Source organism: Trachurus trachurus, assembly GCF_905171665.1.
Source record: "Trachurus trachurus genome assembly, chromosome: 8".
In the NCBI taxonomy this organism is placed as follows: Eukaryota; Metazoa; Chordata; class Actinopteri; order Carangiformes; family Carangidae; genus Trachurus; species Trachurus trachurus.
The window spans coordinates 67,070-89,870 of NC_139905.1; the positions used below are offsets into that span (position 1 = coordinate 67,070).

Genomic DNA, 22,801 nt, shown 5'->3' on the forward strand with positions numbered 1-22,801 from the left:
ATTAGTTGTTTATTATATGATCACTTTAAACAGGATATTGCAATGCAATATGAAGAAAACACACAATGAAAGCTTTCCTTTAAAGGAAACTGTATTCTGAGTCAAGAAAGAATCAAAGCTGCTCTGCCCCTCTGCACTGGCCTTTTCTCTCTTTTTTTGCTTTGTTGAATTCAGAAAACCCAGATGAACAACACGGAAAATGATTTAGGCTGTTAATTATAGGTCATTAGATCTGGATGGTACCTATAGCTCACATCTTTATGTGCAGCAAAACCTTTCTGGAACCGCATCGTTGTTATTATTTTTTAATTAGCTCCGTCAACTCATGGGGGCGTGTCGACACGTCCAGACTTCCATACGAGCCTTCAGTCATATTTCGCAGCAAAAACATAAATAAACAGGTGGATTTAGCCTACAGTAGCCTGATATGTGCCAGTTATTCAGCAGCTAGTCCCATTGAAGGAAGGTCTGACAACAAACGGGCGTTGTGCATGTAGGCTATGGACGGTGCCGCTATTAAAAAGAAAAAAAAAGCCAGTTCACAGTCACCTGTCACTCACCCGCAGCAGCTGACTGCGCTGTCAGAGGAGCTCTGCTGCTCCTCTCTCTTTAGACACTGGTGTTTGGCTGCACTCTGTAGGAGTTCAATATGAAGATCTAACCTCCATCTGAATAACGTTACCGGCCATGTGGCGCTGCTCCGCTAGTGGTGCGTTAACGGCAAAACAAAAAAAAGAAAAAGAAAAAAAAAGATTGTCGGTCGTCCTGTCAGGAGGGAGGCACGAGCCAAAAAAAATAAAGATTGTTCACGAGTCTCAAAACACGAGTCCAAGTCAAGTCTGAAGTCTCTGTGGGTGCGACTTAAGTGCGACTCGAGTTCGAGTCGCAAACTCGAGTCCCCATCTCTGACCCACGTTAATAGCATCATTGAGGATCCTTTACAGATAAACATTAACACATAGGATAGTAAAAAAAAAAACAGTTGTCTACATGAATGTTTCAATCTACATTTTGTAATAAATAAATTATAAGTATAATCTGATATGACCAAGACACCTAAAAACAAAAACACGGCCGTATTCATCAATTTACCAGCAAGTGGGCAACACACATACATTGGAGTGAATGGGTTTTCTGGGCGCTTTTGCAATACCCATATCCTGCCACTAGGGGGCAAAACCCTTAAACCCTTAAACCCTTAAACCCATAAACCCTTAAACCCATAAACCCTTAAACCCTTAAACCCTTAAACCCTTACCACAGGAGTCCTTACTCTCTTTTACAGTGCTCTAACTGAGCCCGGGCTGTGATTGGCTGTGATTGGCTGTGATTGGCTGAGGCCAGACTGTGATTGGCTGTGATTGGCTGACACCGGGCTGTGATTGGCTGTGATTGGCTGACACCGGGCTGTGATTGGCTGTGACTGGCTGACACCGGGCTGTGATTGGCTGTGACTGGCTGACACCGGGCTGTGATTGGCTGTGACTGGCTGACACCGGGCTGTGATTGGCTGTGATTGGCTGACACCGGGCTGTGATTGGCTGTGATTGGCTGAGGTCAGAGGGCAGAGGACTGTTTGATGCTGTGGAAGGACACTCTGCTGGGTGACGTGACGCGGCTGCGGATGGAGAGACGGTCCTGCCAACGGGTCCACCGCTTCCTGACGGCGGAACGCACCTGGAAGACAGGTGAACATGTCAATATTAAAGGTACAGTACGTAGGAATCACCTCCATCTAGCGGTGCGGTTGCATATCTGAACGTATTCTTGATGTTGCATTCAGGTGAAATGGGGCAGACGTCAGACAGACAACAGACGCTGCATGTAACAGGATAAACAAGTGGTCTGACAACATGTTGTCATGGTGATGTGGTATTGTGACAACATGTTGTCATGGTGATGTGGTATTGTTTTAGTAAAATGACATCCGGTTGGTTTGCCGACGGCCGTCTGCCTGACTGCACCTGAATGCAACACCAGTGCCTCCGTCCTTCCTCACACTACACAGTGGTGACAGTTTTAACAGGCCGTTTCCGTGGTTACCTACGGTCACGATGCAACATGGCCGCCTCGGTTCGGTTTCCGTGGTTACCTACGGTCACGATGCAACATGGCCGCCTCGGTTCGGTGAGTCGCCCACTTATGTATTTGTAACGACTTGTAACAACTCATTCTGGATTGGATTGGATTGTACTTTGTTGTCCCAAAGGGAAATTTGTTTTGGGCTCGGAGCCACTGCATACACAAAACACAAGACACAAGACAATACATACAAGACATCCATACAAAATACTTTCACACCTTTAACATGCATTCAAGACAGTGAAGGGTGCTTCCACTCTATTACAAATAGGTCATCAGTCATCAAATAGGTCAGTAAAAACAGTCTGTAGAACTGATCAGATCAGCAGCTCTTTAAGTTAAAGTGCTATGTGCGCTGTGGTTCAACAGAGCCAATAACAGAGCCTAAACCAATAAAATATAACCAGCTATACATAGATAAACTAAAGTGCTACATTGCATATAAAAAAAAAAAAAAAAAGAAAAAAAAAAGAGAGTGAAATAATAAAAGTAATAAAACAGTAGAAAAAAATAAGAAGAAAAATAAAAAAAATAAATAAATAAAAAAGAAATAGGTAAAAACCGGTCGAATTAATAAAGAACTTACAGTTCTGCCATTATAGGCTACATATTATTGTTTAGTGTTTTAATGGCGGAAGGGATAAATGAGTTCTTATATCTTTTCAATCTACTTTTGGGGACTCTGAGCCTTCGTCCTGAGGGCAGCACATCAAACTCTGGGTTGAGGATGTGTGTCGGGTTGTTAAAAATCTTTCGTGCTTCTCTGAGCAGTGATTTCTCATATAACAACTTAAGGTAATTCTGCTCCTCCCCCCCTATGATTTTCATGGCGGTTTGAGCCAGGCGTGCCAGTTTAGACCTCGCCAATACCGAGGTATTGCCATAGCATACTTGTATGTTGTATCGAATGACACTCTCAAAAATCGCTTGATAAAATAAGAACATTATCTTGTTGTTCACGCCGTACAGCCTGAGTCTTCTCAAAAAATACATTCTTTGCTGCAGTCGGGAACAAAGCTTGTCAATGTGCACCTGCCATGAAAGAGTGTTGTCCATATGGACACCTAGGTATTTATATGTGGCTACCTGGTTAATGGCTGTATGACCAATAAGCACTGGCCTATGGTCACCTATTACTTTTGGGTCGAATATCATTTCTTTCGTTTTATTCACGTTCACAATAAGGTGATGAGCATCACACCAGTCCACAAACTGTTTGATTTCAGAGTGATAATGTGCTGTCTCCTGATCTCTATGCAATAAGCTAAGAATGGCGGTGTCATCTGAGAATTTCACTATATAATTTTGTGGATTTTTGCTCATGCACCCATTTGTGTATGCCGTGAAAAGAACTGTGGAGCTCACAGCCCCTTGGGGAACCCCTGTACTAATCAGTTTTGCATCAGAGATTGCATTATTTATTTTTACATGCTGGACTCTGTCAGTTAAAAAAGAAAAATACCATTTGATAATAAAATGACTAACATTCATTTGTTTCAGTTTACTCAGTAGTAAATGAGGCTGAACAGTATTGAAAGCTGAACTAAAATCAATAAAAAGTAGACGTGCGTAGGCCTTAGCATTTTCCATGTGTTTGAGGGCTAAATGAGTGATACTGCTAACCGCATCATCCGTGCTCCTTCCCTGTCTGTAAGCAAACTGCCAGGGGTCTAATTCTGCGTTAAGCTCAGTTTTCAGTAAAGACACAATACATTTTTCAAAACATTTCATCACAATTGAGGTTAAAGCAACGGGCCTGTAATCGTTATTCTCAACTGGACGGGGTTTCTTTGGGACTGGAGTGATAATAGTTTTTTTCCATAATGCAGGAACAGTGTGTGTGTCCAGTGAACGCTGAAAGAGTGGGCACCAGGCTGGGGTGAGCTCTTGGGCACAGGTTTTGAGGAGACGGGCAGAAATCCCATCCGGCCCACTGGATTTCCTGGTGCACAGCTGACGGAACAGTGACTGCACTTTAAGGCTGTCCACTTCTGGCTTTGTGCTTGTGCCATTGTCAAGGGAGTTCAGATGGGTACTGCACTCGTTGGAGAAGTCCTGTGTCTGAAACCTGAGATAAAAGTCGTTCAGTTCATAAGCTTTCTGCAGGTCGTCAGTGGTGGAAATTTGACTTTTATTTGTCTCCATATTAGTGATGGCTTTCAGTGAGTCCCAGAGCTTTTTAGAGTTCATGTTGGTGTACTGCTGCTCAATGGTGTCCCTCTGGTGTCTTCTGGCCTCCTTCAGTAACTGGTTAAGCTCTTTTTGAATTGTTTTAAGTCCAGCCCGATCTTTGTTCCTGAAAGCTGCCTTCTTTCTATTAATGCAGTCTTTAATTTCCTTTGTTATGTACGCCTTATTGTTCGGGTATACAATAACCTCCTTTTTGGGGAGTATACTGTCCACACAAAAATTAATGTACTATGTTGTTGCCTCTGTGGCCATGTCAATGTCTGCATCGTTAAAAATGTCCCAATCTGTGCATAGGAAACACCCTTTCAGTTCATCTATGCCATCCTCTGACCACACAGTCACTGTTTTCACCTGTGGCTTGCTGCGTTTCAGCATAGTTTTGTATGTGGGAATTAGGTGGATGGTATTGTGGTCAGAGTTAGCCAGAGGGGGTTTAGCTCTGGCAGCATAGGCGTTTTTAATGTTTCCATAACACTTATCTAAGATTCTATCATCCCGTGTCCCACATTTAACATATTGCTCAAACCCAGGCAGTGACAATTCAAGTTTACAATGATTAAAATCACCCAAAATTAAAACGGGGGCACCTGGTGTGCGCTGTAACTGTTCGTGGATACAGTCTGCAATGCAAGCTGCTGCTCTTGCTGCGTTCCCACTCGGGGGGACGTAGACTGTGCAGACGGCCACACTGCCGAACTCCCTCGGGAGATAAAACGGTCTCAAATTCATGCACAGAAGCTCAACGTCAGGGGTGCAGATGATTTCTCTAACTGTGTACTGTTTGCACCAGTCATTACTCACGTACACAGCCAGGCCCCCGCCTCTGTGTTTCCCTGATAGTTCGTTCCTGTCCGCTCGGATGAGGGAAAACCCCTCGATATCCACCGCCGCGTTGGGAATGTCTTGATGTAGCCACGTCTCCGTGAAGGCCATCAGACTTGCGGTGCGGTATTCGAAGCAGGATTTGGTGTTGACACGGAGTTCGTCGATTTTGCCTCGCAGGGATCTTGCATTGCACAGTATCATGGAGGGCAGGGGAGGTCTCTTTCCTCGTCGTCTTAGGCGCTGTCGTACTCCACCTCGCCTGCCCCTTCTCCGCGACCGCCTGTTGCGCTCAGGTTGGCTCCTCACACACTCAGGAAGGTCCATAGGTGGAGTCGCTGCGGCTGCCCGGAGAGCCAACAGGGCATCTCGGCTGTAGCTAACAGGTAGCTTAGCTTCCACGCCCGCCGCCAGGTGAGGCGTGTATTTGTTGTATATGTTGATTGAGAGCACTTAACCTGTGGGTAATGGGGGCGGGACTAGATAAGCTTTTGCTTCTCCCGCTTTCCCTTTCGGCCATGTGCATTGTATTATTGAACTAAGATGAAGTGTGATGATGATGATTTAAATTGACATGCCCGAAATAAAAATAAACAAATTGATTGATTGATTGATTGTATAGTCCCCATATTATCAGCACCAGGCAGGCGAACTGGATAAGCGTCTTCATCTTAGCTGAAGGAAGCACCTTTTCACAACGTAAAACAACATAAAACAACAAACTACGAGGCTTGACTTAGACGAAGGCGGACAAACAAACAATTGCAGCAGACCACACGAGCCCGGGTCGCAGCAGGGCAGCGCCACCGGAAGTCTGAAATTAATTCTAAGGAACCAGAAAGCTTTACTTTGGATGCAGCTGTGATTCACCTTCAGTCAAATACGGATTTATGAAAGACAGGTTTGATTTTTGATCATAAAAAGACAAATAAGTTACACACTGGGACTTTAATGTGTCAGAGTGACTCACCTCGCTGTTGAGGAAACAGTAGAAAACTGAGACGAAGAATCCCTGTGGACACGGAGACACAGAGTTAGCTTCTAGCATCAGTCGTAGCTCTGCCATGTCAGTCTGAAGGTCAAAGGTCAACATGTGTTTGGTGTTAGATCCACCTGGAACGACTCGAGGACGGAGTTGAAGTAAATGAAGACGATCTGAGACACTTCGTCTTCTCCTCCAGGATTCACAAAGAACAACATGTAGGTGATTCCTAAGAGAGGAAGCAGCACCAGAGTGGCCTTCACTGCCTTCCTGCACAGACACAGACAGAGAGAGTTTTTTTTAGCTGCCAGGACCCTATTGTATTCCTAGGAATTCTTTCTTTCTTTCTTTCTTTCTTTCTTTCTTTCTTTCTTCTTTCCCTTACGTAGTGGACTCACCTGTACTGGATCGTCTCTGAAGTGGTGGACGCCCTCAGTTTTGTCATCAGGATCCGAACGATGTTGAAGAGGAAGATGAAGTTGATCTGAGGAGACAAGGAGACAAGGAGACAAGGAGACAAAGAGACAAAGAGACTCATCAGATTCTGTATATAGACTGGTTCTGGTTCTGGTCTGGGACCGGATGTGGACTGGGTCTCACCAACAGGACCAGGATCATCGGACCCTGGTAGATGTAGTCCGTGTAAACTCCCGCCCTCTTTCCGAACCAGCACCTGTCAGTCAAACACAACGACCAATCAGATTCACCCGCTAGAAAAACAATGACATAGAAACACACAACACAAGATCATGCATAGATCTCTACACGTAGAAGCTGCATTGGGGCTTGTCAGGAATGTCTCTTGGCTCCATCTTGAGACCAGCAGTCAACAGTCAGACCTTCAGACCGTTTGACAGCTGTGAATCTGGTGAAATGCAGAACTTTTGTGCCGCGTACGGATGTTCCCATGAAAGAAACGCCAAAACCAAGAGACATGGAAGAACTTTTCTCCAGTAATAAGTTGTTTTATATTATATAACTGTTCTGAACTTGTTGAATGTGATGTAGGTGAGTTATCTGACATAAATGAAACTAACGTAACGTATCATAGGGTGGAGATGTGTTACATTTAGTGCATATACCGCTAGTTCATATATTAATAGTTTGTTATTTTGTTGCCTGTATGTGTAGGCTATAGGCTGTGGTAGTTGTGAGTTTGTGGTTGCCATGGTGATGAGGCTACCTATAGAATTGTGCTAGGCCATATTAAATCAGTTTAACCCTATAACTGCTAAGGTGAGTTATGTAGCTGAGTTGTCGTAGCTTCAGTGATAGACCTCTGCCTCTGGAGATACAGGAAGTCGAAGTTAGACTCCTCCCCCCCAAGATGGCGGCGGCGGCCACAATCTGTTCCAATGGGCAGCAGCGTCAGAGGCAGAGGCATCTACGTGTAGATATCTATGGTGTCATGACTTCACCTGCGACCAGGTCATGTGACTCACTTCTCATTGTCATAGTAACGTTTCCCAAAAGCCCAGGTGACGATGATGGGGAAAGGAATTCCTGTAAGCAGACAGACAGGTGAGACAGGTGAGCAGACAGACAGACAGACAGACAGACAGACAGACAGAGAGACAGACAGACAGACAGACAGACAGACAGACAGACAGACAGGTGAACAGACAGGCAGCTGTCTCACCCCAGCCGAGGCAGATGAACATCCAGCGGCGCAGCCTTCCGGTGGCGTACGTCAGCACGACGGCCGTGTGCAGGTAACAACCTTCACCAAACATCCAGAAGAAGTTGGTCACGTGGAAGTAGTTGTAGGCCGACGTCACCGCCCGGCACCACACCTGCACACGATGTCATCATCATCAGCTTGTCTCCATGGAGACCGTCAAGGTGTGTGAGTGTGTGTTACCTGGTTGCCCTCGGTAACAGCAGGGTTCATGGTCAGCTGCACGATGAACCAGGTGGCGTTCCTCAGGATGAAGGCGGAGATCAGGTTCCAGTGGATGACGTTCCTCAGACAGCGAATACTCCTACACACACACACACACACACACACACACACACACACACACACACACACACACACACACACACACACACACACACACACACACACACACACACACTAAATTATTACAAATCAATCAATCAAATGTATTTTCAGATTTCACATTTTTCACATTTTAGATTCACATCTAAAAAGAAATTATTGAAATGTTGGAACAAATAATGTTTGACAAAAATATTTCTGACTCCACATCCCATCTCTGGTCTCCTCCACTATGATGCAAATGAACACTACCAGAGGAAAAGTCTTACTACCAGAGGAAAAGTCTTACTACCAGAGGAAAAGTCCTCACTACCAGAGGAGAAGTCCTTACTACCAGAGGAGAAGTCCTCACTACCAGAGGAAAAGTCCTTACTACCAGAGGAAAAGTCCTTATTACCAGAGGAAAAGTCCTTACTACCAGAGGAAAAGTCCTTACTACCAGAGGAAAAGTCCTTATTACCAGAGGAAAGTCCTTACTACCAGAGGAAAAGTCCTTACTACCAGAGGAAAAGTCCTTACTACCAGAGGAAAAGTCCTCACTACCAGAGGAAAAGTCCTTATTACCAGAGGAAAAGTCTTACTACCAGAGGAAAAGTCCTTATTACCAGAGGAAAAGTCCTTATTACCAGAGGAAAAGTCCTTACTACCAGAGGAAAAGTCCTTACTACCAGAGGAAAAGTCCTTATTACCAGAGGAAAAGTCCTTACTACCAGAGGAAAAGTCCTTATTACCAGAGGAAAAGTCCTTATTACCAGAGGAAAAGTCCTTACTACCAGAGGAAAAGTCCTTACTACCAGAGGAAAAGTCCTTATTACCAGAGGAAAAGTCCTTACTACCAGAGGAAAAGTCCTTATTACCAGAGGAAAAGTCTTTTCTACCAGAGGAAAAGTCCTTATTACCAGAGGAAAAGTCCTTACTACCAGAGGAAAAGTCTTACTACCAGAGGAAAAGTCCTTACCACCAGAGGAAAAGTCCTCACTACCATTTTCTATATATTTGTTATATTATTGTTGGTGGCATGCATTGTGATAATACGTGATGAGGTCACCCTGTTTACTGATGTTGTCTTGGCTCGATTGTTGATGGACACGCCCCCCTCGAGCCCCACACACCTGTACCTATTTATCCCCTCATCAGTGTTCTGTGCCAGTACACCCTGAGGAAGACCTGTGTGAGGTCGAAACGTCTGTCCTTTTTTAATAAATTATATATATTTTTTCTACATCAAGGCTATGAGTTGAGCGACTGCTTTTTTCTTCCTTCACCGAAGGTCCGTTCTAAAATTGTACATAATGTGAGGGCTAATATACAAGGGGGGGAAAAAATCAGATGTTATGAGTTTCGATCCCTGACCGCCTGCACCCGAGGTAACTGCTCTAACCACTGCACTACGGCAGCAGTTGATTGACATGTTTCACTCAGCGTTATATACCTCACCGCTCGCCGCTGAGTGGGCTCATTGTCCGGTAGGATTTATGGACATACATTCCCTAAATCTTTATTTTTTTCGGTAAAACAAGGTGATACAGCTGTCTGCCTGACAAACGTTAGCTACTGCAGGAGGTTTCCAGGCCGGTTAACGTTAGATAGGAGAAATCAAGACAGACTACGGCGGGATTTGTATGTACCGCCAGTCAAAACCAGCAGTTTGTTTTCACCGGAACTTGCTACTCTCATTTATATGACGACCCACAAGAAGGATCCAGGAGGACCATCATACTCAACAACATCCAAAACCATCAAGCGGCGCGACACAAGCGTCTCAAGTTATTGTATTTGCGTATTTTGGTGTGAACGCACAAATAATGTGAATATTTTCTGCAGCTGAGTGTCTGTCTTCCTGTATTAGCCAATAGCGCGCAGCCACCGGAGGAAGACCCGCCTTGAAGAGAGAACTGACAGGTTGCATTCTCAAGTTGAGCTTTGGTGCAGATAACGTGAGTGGCAAAACACAATGCAATAAGGAAGGGGGGGGGGCGGGTGGGGGGGCAATAAAAGTGCACACATGCTTCCATATGTACAGGTGTAGTTCAGGTGTGTACAGGTGTAGTACAGGTGTAGTACAGGTGTAGTTCAGGTGTGTACAAGTGTAGTACAGGTGTGTAGTACAGGTGTGTTACCTGAGTCTCATGAAGACAGTGAAGGCGAGCAGCAGCGCTCCCAGAGAGATGCAGTGGCCCAAGTAGTTGATGATCACGGCCACTTGATAATGAGCTTTACTCTTCCTCTAACACACACAGACACACACAGACACACAGACACACAGGTGATAAAAGGTAAACACAATGAGCTTTACTCTTCCTCTAACACACACAGACACACAGACACACAGACACACACAGACACACAGGTGATACAAGGTAAAAACGACCAATTAGTGAAGTTTTCTTGTCTGTTGTGTGTTTTTGTAAAGATTTGCTTTTATTCTCAGTCTCTGTCGACTTTAAACACACACACACACACACACACACACACACACACACACACACACACACACACACACACACACACACACATGAAGCCCTGCTGCTCTGTGATTGGCCAACAGCCAACTCAGCCAGCCAATCAGAGGAGAGCGGGACAGATTCTCTCTGTGGGGAAGAGAAAGGAACCAGATGGTCCTCTCTATGTTTCCTCTCTATGTGATGTCTGTGTGTCGATCAGCTGATCAGCCAGGATCAATATTATTATTGATCCTGGAGCAGTGATCAGTTTGAGTTTAGTTTAGTTTATTTGAAAAGGGACAATGCACATTAATAAACATTGTATTAAAAAAGTGATTATTATTATTATTGATAATGTAAAGATGGGTGATAGGTGATGGGTGATCGGTGATCAGTGATAGGTGATGGGTGATAGGTGATCGTGATGGGTGATGGGTGATGGGTGATAGGTGATCGTGATGGGTGATGGGTGATGGGTGATGGGTGATAGGTGATCGTGATGGGTGATGGGTGATGGGTGTTGGGTGATGGGTGATGGGTGTTGGGTGATCGGTGATGGGTGATGGGTGATGGGTGATCGGTGATGGGTGATGGGTGATGGGTGATCGGTGATGGGTGATGGGTGTTGGGTGATGGGTGATGGGTTATAGGTGATGGGTTATAGGTGATGGGTGATGGGTGATAGGAGATGGGTTATAGGTGATGGGTGATGGGAGATGGGTGATGGGTGATGGGTGATGGGAGATGGGTTATAGGTGATGGGTGATGGGTGATGGGTGATGGGTGATGGGTGATGGGTTATAGGTGATGGGTGATGGGTGATGGGTGATGGGTGATGGGTGATGGGTTATAGGTGATGGGTGATGGGTGATGGGAGATGGGAGATGGGAGATGGGTTATAGGTGATGGGTGATGGGTGATGGGAGATGGGAGATGGGTTATAGGTGATGGGTGATGGGTGATGGGAGATGGGAGATGGGTTATAGGTGATGGGTTATAGGTGATGGGTGATGGGTGATGGGTGATGGGTGATGGGAGATGGGTTATAGGTGATGGGTGATGGGTGATGGGAGATGGGAGATGGGAGATGGGTTATAGGTGATGGGTGATGGGTGATGGGAGATGGGAGATGGGTTATAGGTGATGGGTTATAGGTGATGGGTGATGGGTGATGGGTGATAGGTGATCGTGATGGGTGATGGGTGATGGGTGATAGGTGATCGTGATGGGTGATGGGTGATGGGTGATGGGTGATAGGTGATCGTGATGGGTGATGGGTGATGGGTGTTGGGTGATGGGTGATGGGTGTTGGGTGATCGGTGATGGGTGATGGGTGATGGGTGATGGGTGATGGGTGATGGGTGATGGGTGATCGGTGATGGGTGATGGGTGTTGGGTGATGGGTGATGGGTTATAGGTGATGGGTTATAGGTGATGGGTGATGGGTGATAGGAGATGGGTTATAGGTGATGGGTGATGGGAGATGGGTGATGGGTGATGGGAGATGGGTTATAGGTGATGGGTGATGGGTGATGGGTGATGGGTTATAGGTGATGGGTGATGGGTGATGGGTGATGGGTGATGGGTGATGGGTTATAGGTGATGGGTGATGGGTGATGGGAGATGGGAGATGGGAGATGGGTTATAGGTGATGGGTGATGGGTGATGGGAGATGGGAGATGGGTTATAGGTGATGGGTGATGGGTGATGGGAGATGGGAGATGGGTTATAGGTGATGGGTTATAGGTGATGGGTGATGGGTGATGGGTGATGGGTGATGGGTGATGGGTGATGGGTGATGGGTTATAGGTGATGGGTGATGGGTGATGGGAGATGGGAGATGGGTTATAGGTGATGGGTTATAGGTGATGGGTGATGGGTGATGGGAGATGGGTGATGGGTTATAGGTGATGGGTTATAGGTGATGGGTGATGGGTGATGGGTGATGGGTGATGGGTGATGGGTGATGGGTGATGGGTTATAGGTGATGGGTGATGGGTGATGGGAGATGGGAGATGGGTTATAGGTGATGGGTGATGGGTGATGGGTGATGGGAGATGGGTTATAGGTGATGGGTGATGGGTGATGGGAGATGGGAGATGGGTTATAGGTGATGGGTTATAGGTGATGGGTGATGGGTGATGGGTGATGGGTGATGGGTGATGGGTGATGGGTGATGGGTTATAGGTGATGGGTGATGGGTGATGGGAGATGGGAGATGGGTTATAGGTGATGGGTGATGGGTGATGGGTGATGGGAGATGGGTTATAGGTGATGGGTGATGGGTGATGGGTGATGGGTGATGGGAGATGGGAGATGGGTTATAGGTGATGGGTGATGGGTGATGGGTTATAGGTGATGGGTGATGGGTGATGGGTGATGGGAGATGGGTTATAGGTGATGGGTGATGGGTGATGGGTGATGGGAGATGGGTTATAGGTGATGGGTGATGGGTGATGGGTGATGGGTGATGGGTTATAGGGTTAGGGTGATGGGAGATGGGTTATAGGTGATGGGTTATAGGTGATGGGTGATGGGTGATGGGTGATGGGTGATGGGTGATGGGTTATAGGTGATGGGTGATGGGTGATGGGAGATGGGAGATGGGTTATAGGTGATGGGTGATGGGTGATGGGTGATGGGAGATGGGTTATAGGTGATGGGTGATGGGTGATGGGAGATGGGAGATGGGTTATAGGTGATGGGTGATGGGTGATGGGTGATGGGTTATAGGTGATGGGTGATGGGTGATGGGTGATGGGTGATGGGAGATGGGTTATAGGTGATGGGTGATGGGTGATGGGTGATGGGAGATGGGTTATAGGTGATGGGTGATGGGTGATGGGTGATGGGTGATGGGTTATAGGGTTAGGGTGATGGGTGATGGGTGATGGGTGATGGGTGATGGGAGATGGGAGATGGGTTATAGGTGATGGGTTATAGGTGATGGGTGATGGGTGATGGGTGATGGGTGATGGGAGATGGGTTATAGGTGATGGGTGATGGGTGATGGGTGATAGGTGATGGGTGATAGGTGATGGGTGATGGGTGATCGGTGATGGGTGATGGGTGATGGGTGATGGGTGATGGGTGATGGGTGATCGGTGATCGTTGATCAGTGACTGTATTGATGAGTCTCACCGTGATGAAGATCTCGCTGCACTGACTGTAGTTTCCTCTGGGAGCCCAGCTGCCGTTAGACTGGCACTGTCTGTACACACGGTCTACACACACACACACACACACACACACACACCCACACACACACACACACACACACACACACACACACACACACACACACACACACACACACACACACACACACACACACACACAGTGAACCAGTGAACCAGTGAACCAGTGAACCAGTGAACTAGTGAACTTACTGCTGGTGTTGTAGTTGACTCCGTTGAACCAGTGAACCAGTGAACCAGTGAACTAGTGAACCAGTGAACTAGTGAACCAGTGAACCAGTGAACCAGTGAACTAGTGAACTTACTGCTGGTGTTGTAGTTGACTCCGTTGAACCAGTGAACCAGTGAACTAGTGAACTTACTGCTGGTGTTGTAGTTGACTCCGTTGAACTGCTCTGGACACGACGTGGAGATCATCTGTCCTGCTGCGCTGCGAGGCCAACAGGTCCCGATGCCGTCTACAGACAGACTGCAGTACTGACCTACAGACACAGAAGGATTCTCTTCAGTGATTGGTCATTTCATTGGACTTACAAGTGACGTCATCTAAAGCTCAGTTACAGCTTAGAGTCCTGTGGTAACTCAGCTTCAGAGTCAGTTCATACTGATAATTAAGCAATATATCACGACAGTCCGTGGTATATGCTCATTATACCACGGCTAAGGGGCGTTGTTCGGCCCGACGTGGTTACCAATAATGACAATATGAAAGAGGACATGTAGTTTTCTTCCAGCAGAATAAAAAGCTGTTCCCAGCTGTCCAGACGTTAGCTCCAAGTAGCTCTGTCACTGCTCAGTCCCCTCTACCATTGTTAACCCTCTGGAGGTCAAAGTTCACCTTCAACATGTCAATTACACTACTTTACTACATTTTTAACATCGTAAAAACATCAACTGTCTGTTGCTACGGACTGCAACAGTCCGTTGTCATGGATACATGACAACAACTTCCATTCATACCAGTCATACGTGCCTGAGGCGGAGTGATAGCCTACGCTGTGATAAGGCTTTAGAATAGTAGCCGTGGTATATGCTCATTATACCACGGTTAACAACCAATCAGATCGCCGGGTTTCACCTTTACGTTTTATAACTACTGATAACTAACTATCAGCTTCAGAGTCAGTGACCCTAACCCTACTGACTCACAGTCTGAGTCAGTAGCTACATACTGTCAAGCCTCGTCCTGGATGAGTCATGCCTTTGTGTTTTTCTTGTATGTTGTCTTCCTGTTTTATTTTGCAGTACTTACCCTCTCCTCTCGTTTCAGGTGTCTTGACTTCCTGCCCTCGTGTTCTCCCATGTGCTGATTGCAGCAGCCTTGCCCTGATTGTTTGCACCCGTGTCATTGTCTCCCCCTCCCCTTGTGTATTTAAGTCTTGTGCTTGGTGTTTGTCTTTGCCTGTTCGTCTTGTCAGTCTGTCAAGCGTCTCAGCCGTCAAGTCTGTCTAGTCTTGTGTTCTAAGCTTTGATAATTTTGCCTCAGTGCCAATAAACCTGGTTCTGTTGCTAACTTACCCCTGAGTCGAGCTCTTGAGTCCTGCAGCCACTGAGTCGTGTCACATACTGATAAATAACTTTCAGCTCTAGACGTGTTTTACTATCAGTCGACTCTTAGTGTTGGTAGGAGAAAGAAAGAAAGAAAGAAAGAAAGAAAGAAAGAAAGAAAGAAAGAAAGAAAGAAAGAAAGAAAGAAAGAAAGAAAGAAAGAAAGAAAGAAAGAAAGATAGTGTTGGTAGGAGCGATTCAGAGAAGCTGTACAAACCTGAGCTGCTACTGATGGTGAAGGTCTGGTTGAACAACGCCAACGCCTCCGCTGAGAGAGAGACAGACAGACAGACAGACAGAGAGACAGACAGACAGACAGACAGACAGACAGACAGACAGACAGACAGACAGACAGACAGACAGACAGACAGACAGACAGACAGACAGACAGACAGACAGACAGACAGTTAGATCCAACACTTAGTTTTAAAGGGCATGTCAAAAAGCTGAGTAACACGTTGAAATATAATTTAGCTAATTTCAGACACATAAGAAATTCTCTCACCTTGAGGCATCAAGTACATATTTAAATACAATGATCAAGCCCCATGTTGTGTACTGTGTTACATCCTGGTCTCAGGCATGTAAAACAGTTACAAAACCACTAGTTATTGTACAAAAGTAGTCTTAAGATCCATGCCAAAATACCACGGCATTACCATCATTGCCATGTACTTGCCAAATATGATGATATAATATGATCAAATGTTTGTCTACTTCACAAAATTATTCATAATGCTTATGCCCCCCCTCTGAAAAAGTTTGTGACACTCTGCTCTGAAAACACAGTACGTCTAACTAGATCTGTTACAAGGGGTGAGTGTAGTAGAACTTCTTTTTCATGTGTGGCCACGAGTCAGTGGAATGTCCTTCCCACACAACTTATTATATTATATTCTAAGTACAAATCCTCACACATTCTCATGCTTGTCAAAGCGCTGGTTACTGAGTAAGCAAGTTTGCACACATTGTTGAGTATTATGTGAGTGTGTGTGTGTGTCTGGCTATGAGTGTGGTCATTAGAGGAGGATGATTGTTATCTGTGTATTGTATGTGTATGTGTTTGAAGGTGTGATGAGAGTGAGAGAGAGTGTATGTCCTGTTTCCCTGCTTTTATTAGTGCATTCTGTCAACTTTTTAAATATTATGGTCATGATGTCACTTATGTCCTATTGCGATGATTTTAATATTGTATCTGCTCCCACTTTACCTGCCCAGGGACGACAGGCGGAAATTAGCAGTTGTTGCTATAGCAACCTGGCTCAGAGCATCTCTTCTTGTTTTACAAGATTAATGTTTTTTGTACATTGTCCCTGTTTTAAATAAATAAATTCATTCATTCATTCATTCATTCATTCATTCATTCATTCAAGTTACCTGTCAGGTTGTTGGACAGCTGGAGCCAAGTTTCACAGGTGAACTCTGTTGAAGCAACTTCTCCAGTCAGCAGCACACACACACACACCATCTGTTGACAGACAGACAGACAGACAGACAGACAGACAGACAGACAGGTAGAGACCAAGGGGCAGTTGTGGGTGTGAGAAGTGAAGCTTCCTCTGGGGGCTGGTGTCAGAAAGCAGCTTCTCCATAGACCCCCATGTTAAAATCACCGACTTTACATCCTCAATAAACATGATCAAAGCTTCTACCCCCACACACACTCTGAGGGGGTTTAACTCTACCGTTTGACCGTTATTAGGTTAAAACTCTGAGGGGTTTAACTCTACTGTTTTACTGATATTAGGTTAAAACTCTGAGGGGGTTTAACTCTACTGTTTTACTGATATTAGGTTAAAACTCTGAGGGGGTTTAACTCTACTGTTTTACTGATATTAGGTTAAAACTCTGAGGGGGTTTAACTCTACCGTTTGACTGTTATTAGGTTAAAACTCTGAGGGGTTTAACTCTACCGTTTGACGGTTATTAGGTTAAAACTCTGAGGGGTTTAACTCTACCGTTTGACTGTTATTAGGTTAAAACTCTGAGGGGTTTAACTCTACCGTTTGACCGTTATTAGGTTAAAACTCTGAGGGGTTTAACTCTACCGTTTGACCGTTATTAGGTTAAAACTCTGAGGGGTTTAACTCTACCGTTTGACCGTTATTAGGTTAAAACTCTGAGGGGTTTAACTCTACCGTTTGACTGTTATTAGGTTAAAACTCTGAGGGGTTTAACTCTACCGTTTGACTGTTATTAGGTTAAAACTCTGAGGGGTTTAACTCTACCGTTTGACCGTTATTAGGTTAAAACTCTGAGGGGTTTAACTCTACCGTTTGACCGTTATTAGGTTAAAACTCTGAGAGGTTTAACTCTACCGTTTGACTGTTATTAGGTTAAAACTCTGAGGGGTTTAACTCTACCGTTTGACTGTTATTAGGTTAAAACTCTGAGGGGTTTAACTCTACCGTTTGACCGTTATTAGGTTAAAACTCTGAGGGGTTTAACTCTACCGTTTGACCGTTATTAGGTTAAAACTCTGAGGGGTTTAACTCTACCGTTTGACTGTTATTAGGTTAAAACTCTGAGGGGTTTAACTCTACCGTTTGACTGTTATTAGGTTAAAACTCTGAGGGGTTTAACTCTACCGTTTGACTGTTATTAGGTTAAAACTCTGAGGGGGTTTAACTCTACCGTTTGACTGTTATTAGGTTTAAAACTCTGAGGGGGTTTAACTCTACCGTTTGACTGTTATTAGGTTAAAACTCTGACGGGGTTAACTCGACCGTTTGACTGTTATGAGGTTAAAACTCTGAGGGGTTTAACTCTACCGTTTGACTGTTATGAGGTTAAAACTGTGAGGGGGTTTAACTCTACCGTTTGACTGTTATTAGGTTAAAACTCTGACGGGGTTAACTCGACCGTTTGACTGTTATTAGGTTAAAACTCTGAGGGGTTTAACTCTACCGTTTGACTGTTATTAGGTTAAAACTCTGAGGGGTTTAACTCTACCGTTTGACCGTTATTAGGTTAAAACTCTGAGGGGTTTAACTCTACCGTTTGACCGTTATTAGGTTAAAACTCTGAGGGGTTTAACTCTACCGTTTGACCGTTATTAGGTTAAAACTCTGAGGGGTTTAACTCTACCGTTTGACCGTTATTAGGTTAAAACTCTGAGGGGTTTAACTCTACCGTTTGACTGTTATTAGGTTAAAACTCTGAGGGGTTTAACTCTACCGTTTGACTGTTATTAGGTTAAAACTCTGAGGGGGTTTAACTCTACCGTTTGACTGTTATTAGGTTAAAACTCTGAGGGGTTTAACTCTACCGTTTGACTGTTATTAGGTTAAAACTCTGAGGGGGTTTAACTCTACCGTTTGACTGTTATTAGGTTTAAAACTCTGAGGGGGTTTAACTCTACCGTTTGACTGTTATTAGGTTAAAACTCTGACGGGGTTAACTCGACCGTTTGACTGTTATGAGGTTAAAACTCTGAGGGGTTTAACTCTACCGTTTGACTGTTATGAGGTTAAAACTGTGAGGGGGTTTAACTCTACCGTTTGACCGTTATTAGGTTAAAACTCTGAGGGGTTTAACTCTACCGTTTGACTGTTATTAGGTTAAAACTCTGAGGGGTTTAACTCTACCGTTTGACGGTTATTAGGTTAAAACTCTGAGGGGTTTAACTCTACCGTTTGACTGTTATTAGGTTAAAACTCTGAGGGGTTTAACTCTACCGTTTGACCGTTATTAGGTTAAAACTCTGAGGGGTTTAACTCTACCGTTTGACTGTTATTAGGTTAAAACTCTGAGGGGTTTAACTCTACCGTTTGACTGTTATTAGGTTAAAACTCTGAGGGGTTTAACTCTACCGTTTGACCGTTATTAGGTTAAAACTCTGAGGGGTTTAACTCTACCGTTTGACCGTTATTAGGTTAAAACTCTGAGGGGTTTAACTCTACCGTTTGACTGTTATTAGGTTAAAACTCTGAGGGGTTTAACTCTACCGTTTGACTGTTATTAGGTTAAAACTCTGAGGGGTTTAACTCTACCGTTTGACTGTTATTAGGTTAAAACTCTGAGGGGTTTAACTCTACCGTTTGACCGTTATTAGGTTAAAACTCTGAGGGGTTTAACTCTACCGTTTGACTGTTATTAGGTTAAAACTCTGAGGGGTTTAACTCTACCGTTTGACCGTTATTAGGTTAAAACTCTGAGGGGTTTAACTCTACCGTTTGACCGTTATTAGGTTAAAACTCTGAGGGGTTTAACTCTACCGTTTGACTGTTATTAGGTTAAAACTCTGAGGGGTTTAACTCTACCGTTTGACGGTTATTAGGTTAAAACTCTGAGGGGTTTAACTCTACCGTTTGACCGTTATTAGGTTAAAACTCTGAGGGGTTTAACTCTACCGTTTGACTGTTATTAGGTTAAAACTCTGAGGGGTTTAACTCTACCGTTTGACTGTTATTAGGTTAAAACTCTGAGGGGTTTAACTCTACCGTTTGACCGTTATTAGGTTAAAACTCTGAGGGGTTTAACTCTACCGTTTGACGGTTATTAGGTTAAAACTCTGAGGGGTTTAACTCTACCGTTTGACTGTTATTAGGTTAAAACTCTGAGGGGTTTAACTCTACCGTTTGACCGTTATTAGGTTAAAACTCTGAGGGGTTTAACTCTACCGTTTGACTGTTATTAGGTTAAAACTCTGAGGGGTTTAACTCTACCGTTTGACTGTTATTAGGTTAAAACTCTGAGGGGTTTAACTCTACCGTTTGACCGTTATTAGGTTAAAACTCTGGCCAATTAGGGCGCGGAAACGTTGAGTAAATCCGGCCGGTAAATCCAACATGGCGCTGTTCAGGCCGCCATGTTGGAGTCACAACAACGACTCCCCAAAACCAACTAACCCTAACGGCTACGTCCATGTCGGCTCAGACTCAGTAACTGATAATTAATCAATTGATCTGTCTGTTAATTATTCACTAATATCACTGACTCACTGCGCACACACACACACACACACACACACACACACACACACACACACACACACACACACACACACACACACACACACACATGTCCACATAGATTTACTGTTGTGAGGCTGCAGCTAAATTTAGAGCGAGCTGACGCAGCTTCTGGAAATATTTACACAACCCAATTCAATGTGTGTGTGTGTTTGTGTGTGTGTGTTGTGGTGCCAGCAGGTGGAGCGCTCTGATTGGCTCAGAGCTCCAGGAGGTGACGACCATATGTCTCTGCTGCGACTCTGAACAACCAGAGTCAGAGGTGAGAGTCGGGTTTAAAGGGACAGTACAACATTTATTCAGATCCTCCTCTCACCATAACCCCTATAGTCTTTAAAGGGACAGTTCAACATTTAGTCTAATTGGCCCATTGCCATAATTTCCCCCACCACTAAAAACATGCCAGCTAGCCTGATCCTCCAGTCAGCGCCCCTGACCAAAGGCACTGGCTCATAATCTGGAGTTGGTCCCCGGGCGCCGCACCGTGGCTGCCCACTGCTCCTCAGGGATGGGTTAAATGCAGAGAAAGAATTTCACTGTACTAGCTGCATATGTGACAAATAAAGTACCTTTACCTTTACCTTTACCTATAGTCATAGCAGTAGGTTCGTTACCTTTAATTGTCGGTGCAAGCTATTTTTAGAATGGCGGAGCAGAGCCGTGAGCTGCTCAGAGCTACGCTACTGAGGCTCATTATGGGATTTCTTGGTTTCCCTCATCAAACTCATCAAATACACAATCCAACAACTCCACAACGCTCTGGTGGACAAGTTGTGAGCTGCACATTCACCACGCTATGAGATAATAACACAACGTTACCACACAGAGTTGTTTTAGAGGGGAATTCATGTAAAACCTCTGATGCACGTTGCCTTCAGGGACAGTTTTTCATCAAGCAGTCTCTGCATTTATGACTAACATTCAGTGAAGACCTAAAAATCAGTTTCTCCAAAATTGAAATGTTGGCCTTCTGAAAAATATGTCCATCTATATGCACTCAATACTCGGTTGGGGTTGAACTACTGGAAACTGACTTTTCCGTGATATTGTAATGTAATTATTTGTTAATGGTGAGCCCCCCCCCCCCCCCACCAGACAATTCCTCTCTTTTTTGGTCCTGACCCGTTTGCATCCCTGGATTATTGACCCGGGGGAGAAAGGAGATCTATCGGCTCTGGATCCTCCTCTGTTGCTCACCCTGAGCTTTCTCCTGGTTTTCCCTGTTAAAAGGGTTTTCCATGGAGTTTCTCCTCAGTGGATGTGAGGGTCTAAGGACAGAGGATGTTGTTATGATGGGATGTAAAGCCCTTTGAGACAAACTGCTGGTAACAACGGGCTATACTAATAAAACTGCCTTGTCTTGTGTAATGTGTATTTAGTAAATGTTTATATTGTGTGTAACTCTGTAAACCTCAGTGAGTTTAAATACAGGAGGAATCAAACATTAAACATTGTTATTATGAGTGTGTGTTACAGAGCAGTTTCAACACACACACACACACACACACACACACACACACACACACACACACACACACACACACACACACACACCTGACTCAGTAGTCTCTCCATCCTGTCTCATTCATCCCTCTGTCCCGTTCGGTCCGGTCCGCTTCAGGTCGCCAGCCATGTCGGCGGGAAACATCAAAGGATCAAAGGTCAGCAGGTGATCCGAGCCGAGCCGAGCCGATCCGGGTTAAACCAGGAGAGAAGAGGGTTAGCAGCTGTCTGGTCCTGGTCCTGGTCCTGGTCCTGGTCCTGGTCCTGGTCCTGGTCCTGGTCCTGGTCCTGGTTGTGACTGAGTCTGGAGCGCGTGCTGCTCTCAGGAGGCTGCAGCCACGAGCCAATCAGAGCAGAGGGGGCGGGGCTTAACGCTTTTATTTTGAAAAGCACCTGCTGTGTCTGTGTGTGTGTGTGTGTGTTGCACATTGAGCCAATCAACCTGTACACACACACACACACACACACACACACACACACACACACACACACACACACACACACACACACACACACACACACACACACACACACACACACACACACACACACACACACACACACACACAGGAGCGCAGTAATGGAACAGATTGTTCATTTATTTCAGACATGTTCATTGAATCAGACACAGTTTCAACAGCAGCAACACGACCGCAGCTTAAAGCTCGTCACCGCCCAGATCACCGTTCACTATACATTCATTTCATCACAATGTTTCTTTCTTACATGTGTGATACAACAGCAGAGCAGCAGTCCAGAAGAACCTTAAACCTCTTCCTCTGGGTTTAAATCAGTTTATAAATGTCTAGAATAGAGTTTCCTATTTCTTTTTTAAAAGCCCACAACCAGTTTCTTGATGTTTTAACCTCATCATCTAGTTTGTTCCACTGTTTGACACCAGTGACTGAGATAGAAAAGGGTTTTAACGTAGTTCTCACTCTCCTCGGCCTAAAGAACATGTTTCCTCTCAGGTTCTGTCACTTCTCTGTCTATGAACAAACCTTGTCAGTTATGCGGAAGGTCCCTTTACATAATCTGCAGAGTTTTGTAGTTGATGA

The 22,801-nt window shown here is 44.9% G+C and overlaps 1 protein-coding gene across 1 annotated transcript; it reads right to left on the reverse strand.

Moving 5' to 3' along the window:
* Positions 1–1,557: 1,557 nt before the first annotated feature.
* LOC310989759 (corticotropin-releasing factor receptor 1-like) lies at positions 1,558–15,782 on the reverse strand (the record flags this gene model as incomplete). Its single annotated transcript, XM_083976906.1, has 13 exons — positions 1,558–1,677; positions 6,065–6,106; positions 6,208–6,346; positions 6,475–6,560; positions 6,677–6,749; positions 7,519–7,579; positions 7,716–7,869; positions 7,938–8,058; positions 10,199–10,305; positions 13,664–13,746; positions 14,082–14,201; positions 15,485–15,535; positions 15,773–15,782. The coding sequence occupies 13 exons, from the start codon at positions 15,780–15,782 to the stop codon at positions 1,558–1,560; spliced, it is 1,167 nt and encodes a 388-aa protein (XP_083833032.1).
* Positions 15,783–22,801: the final 7,019 nt, after the last annotated feature.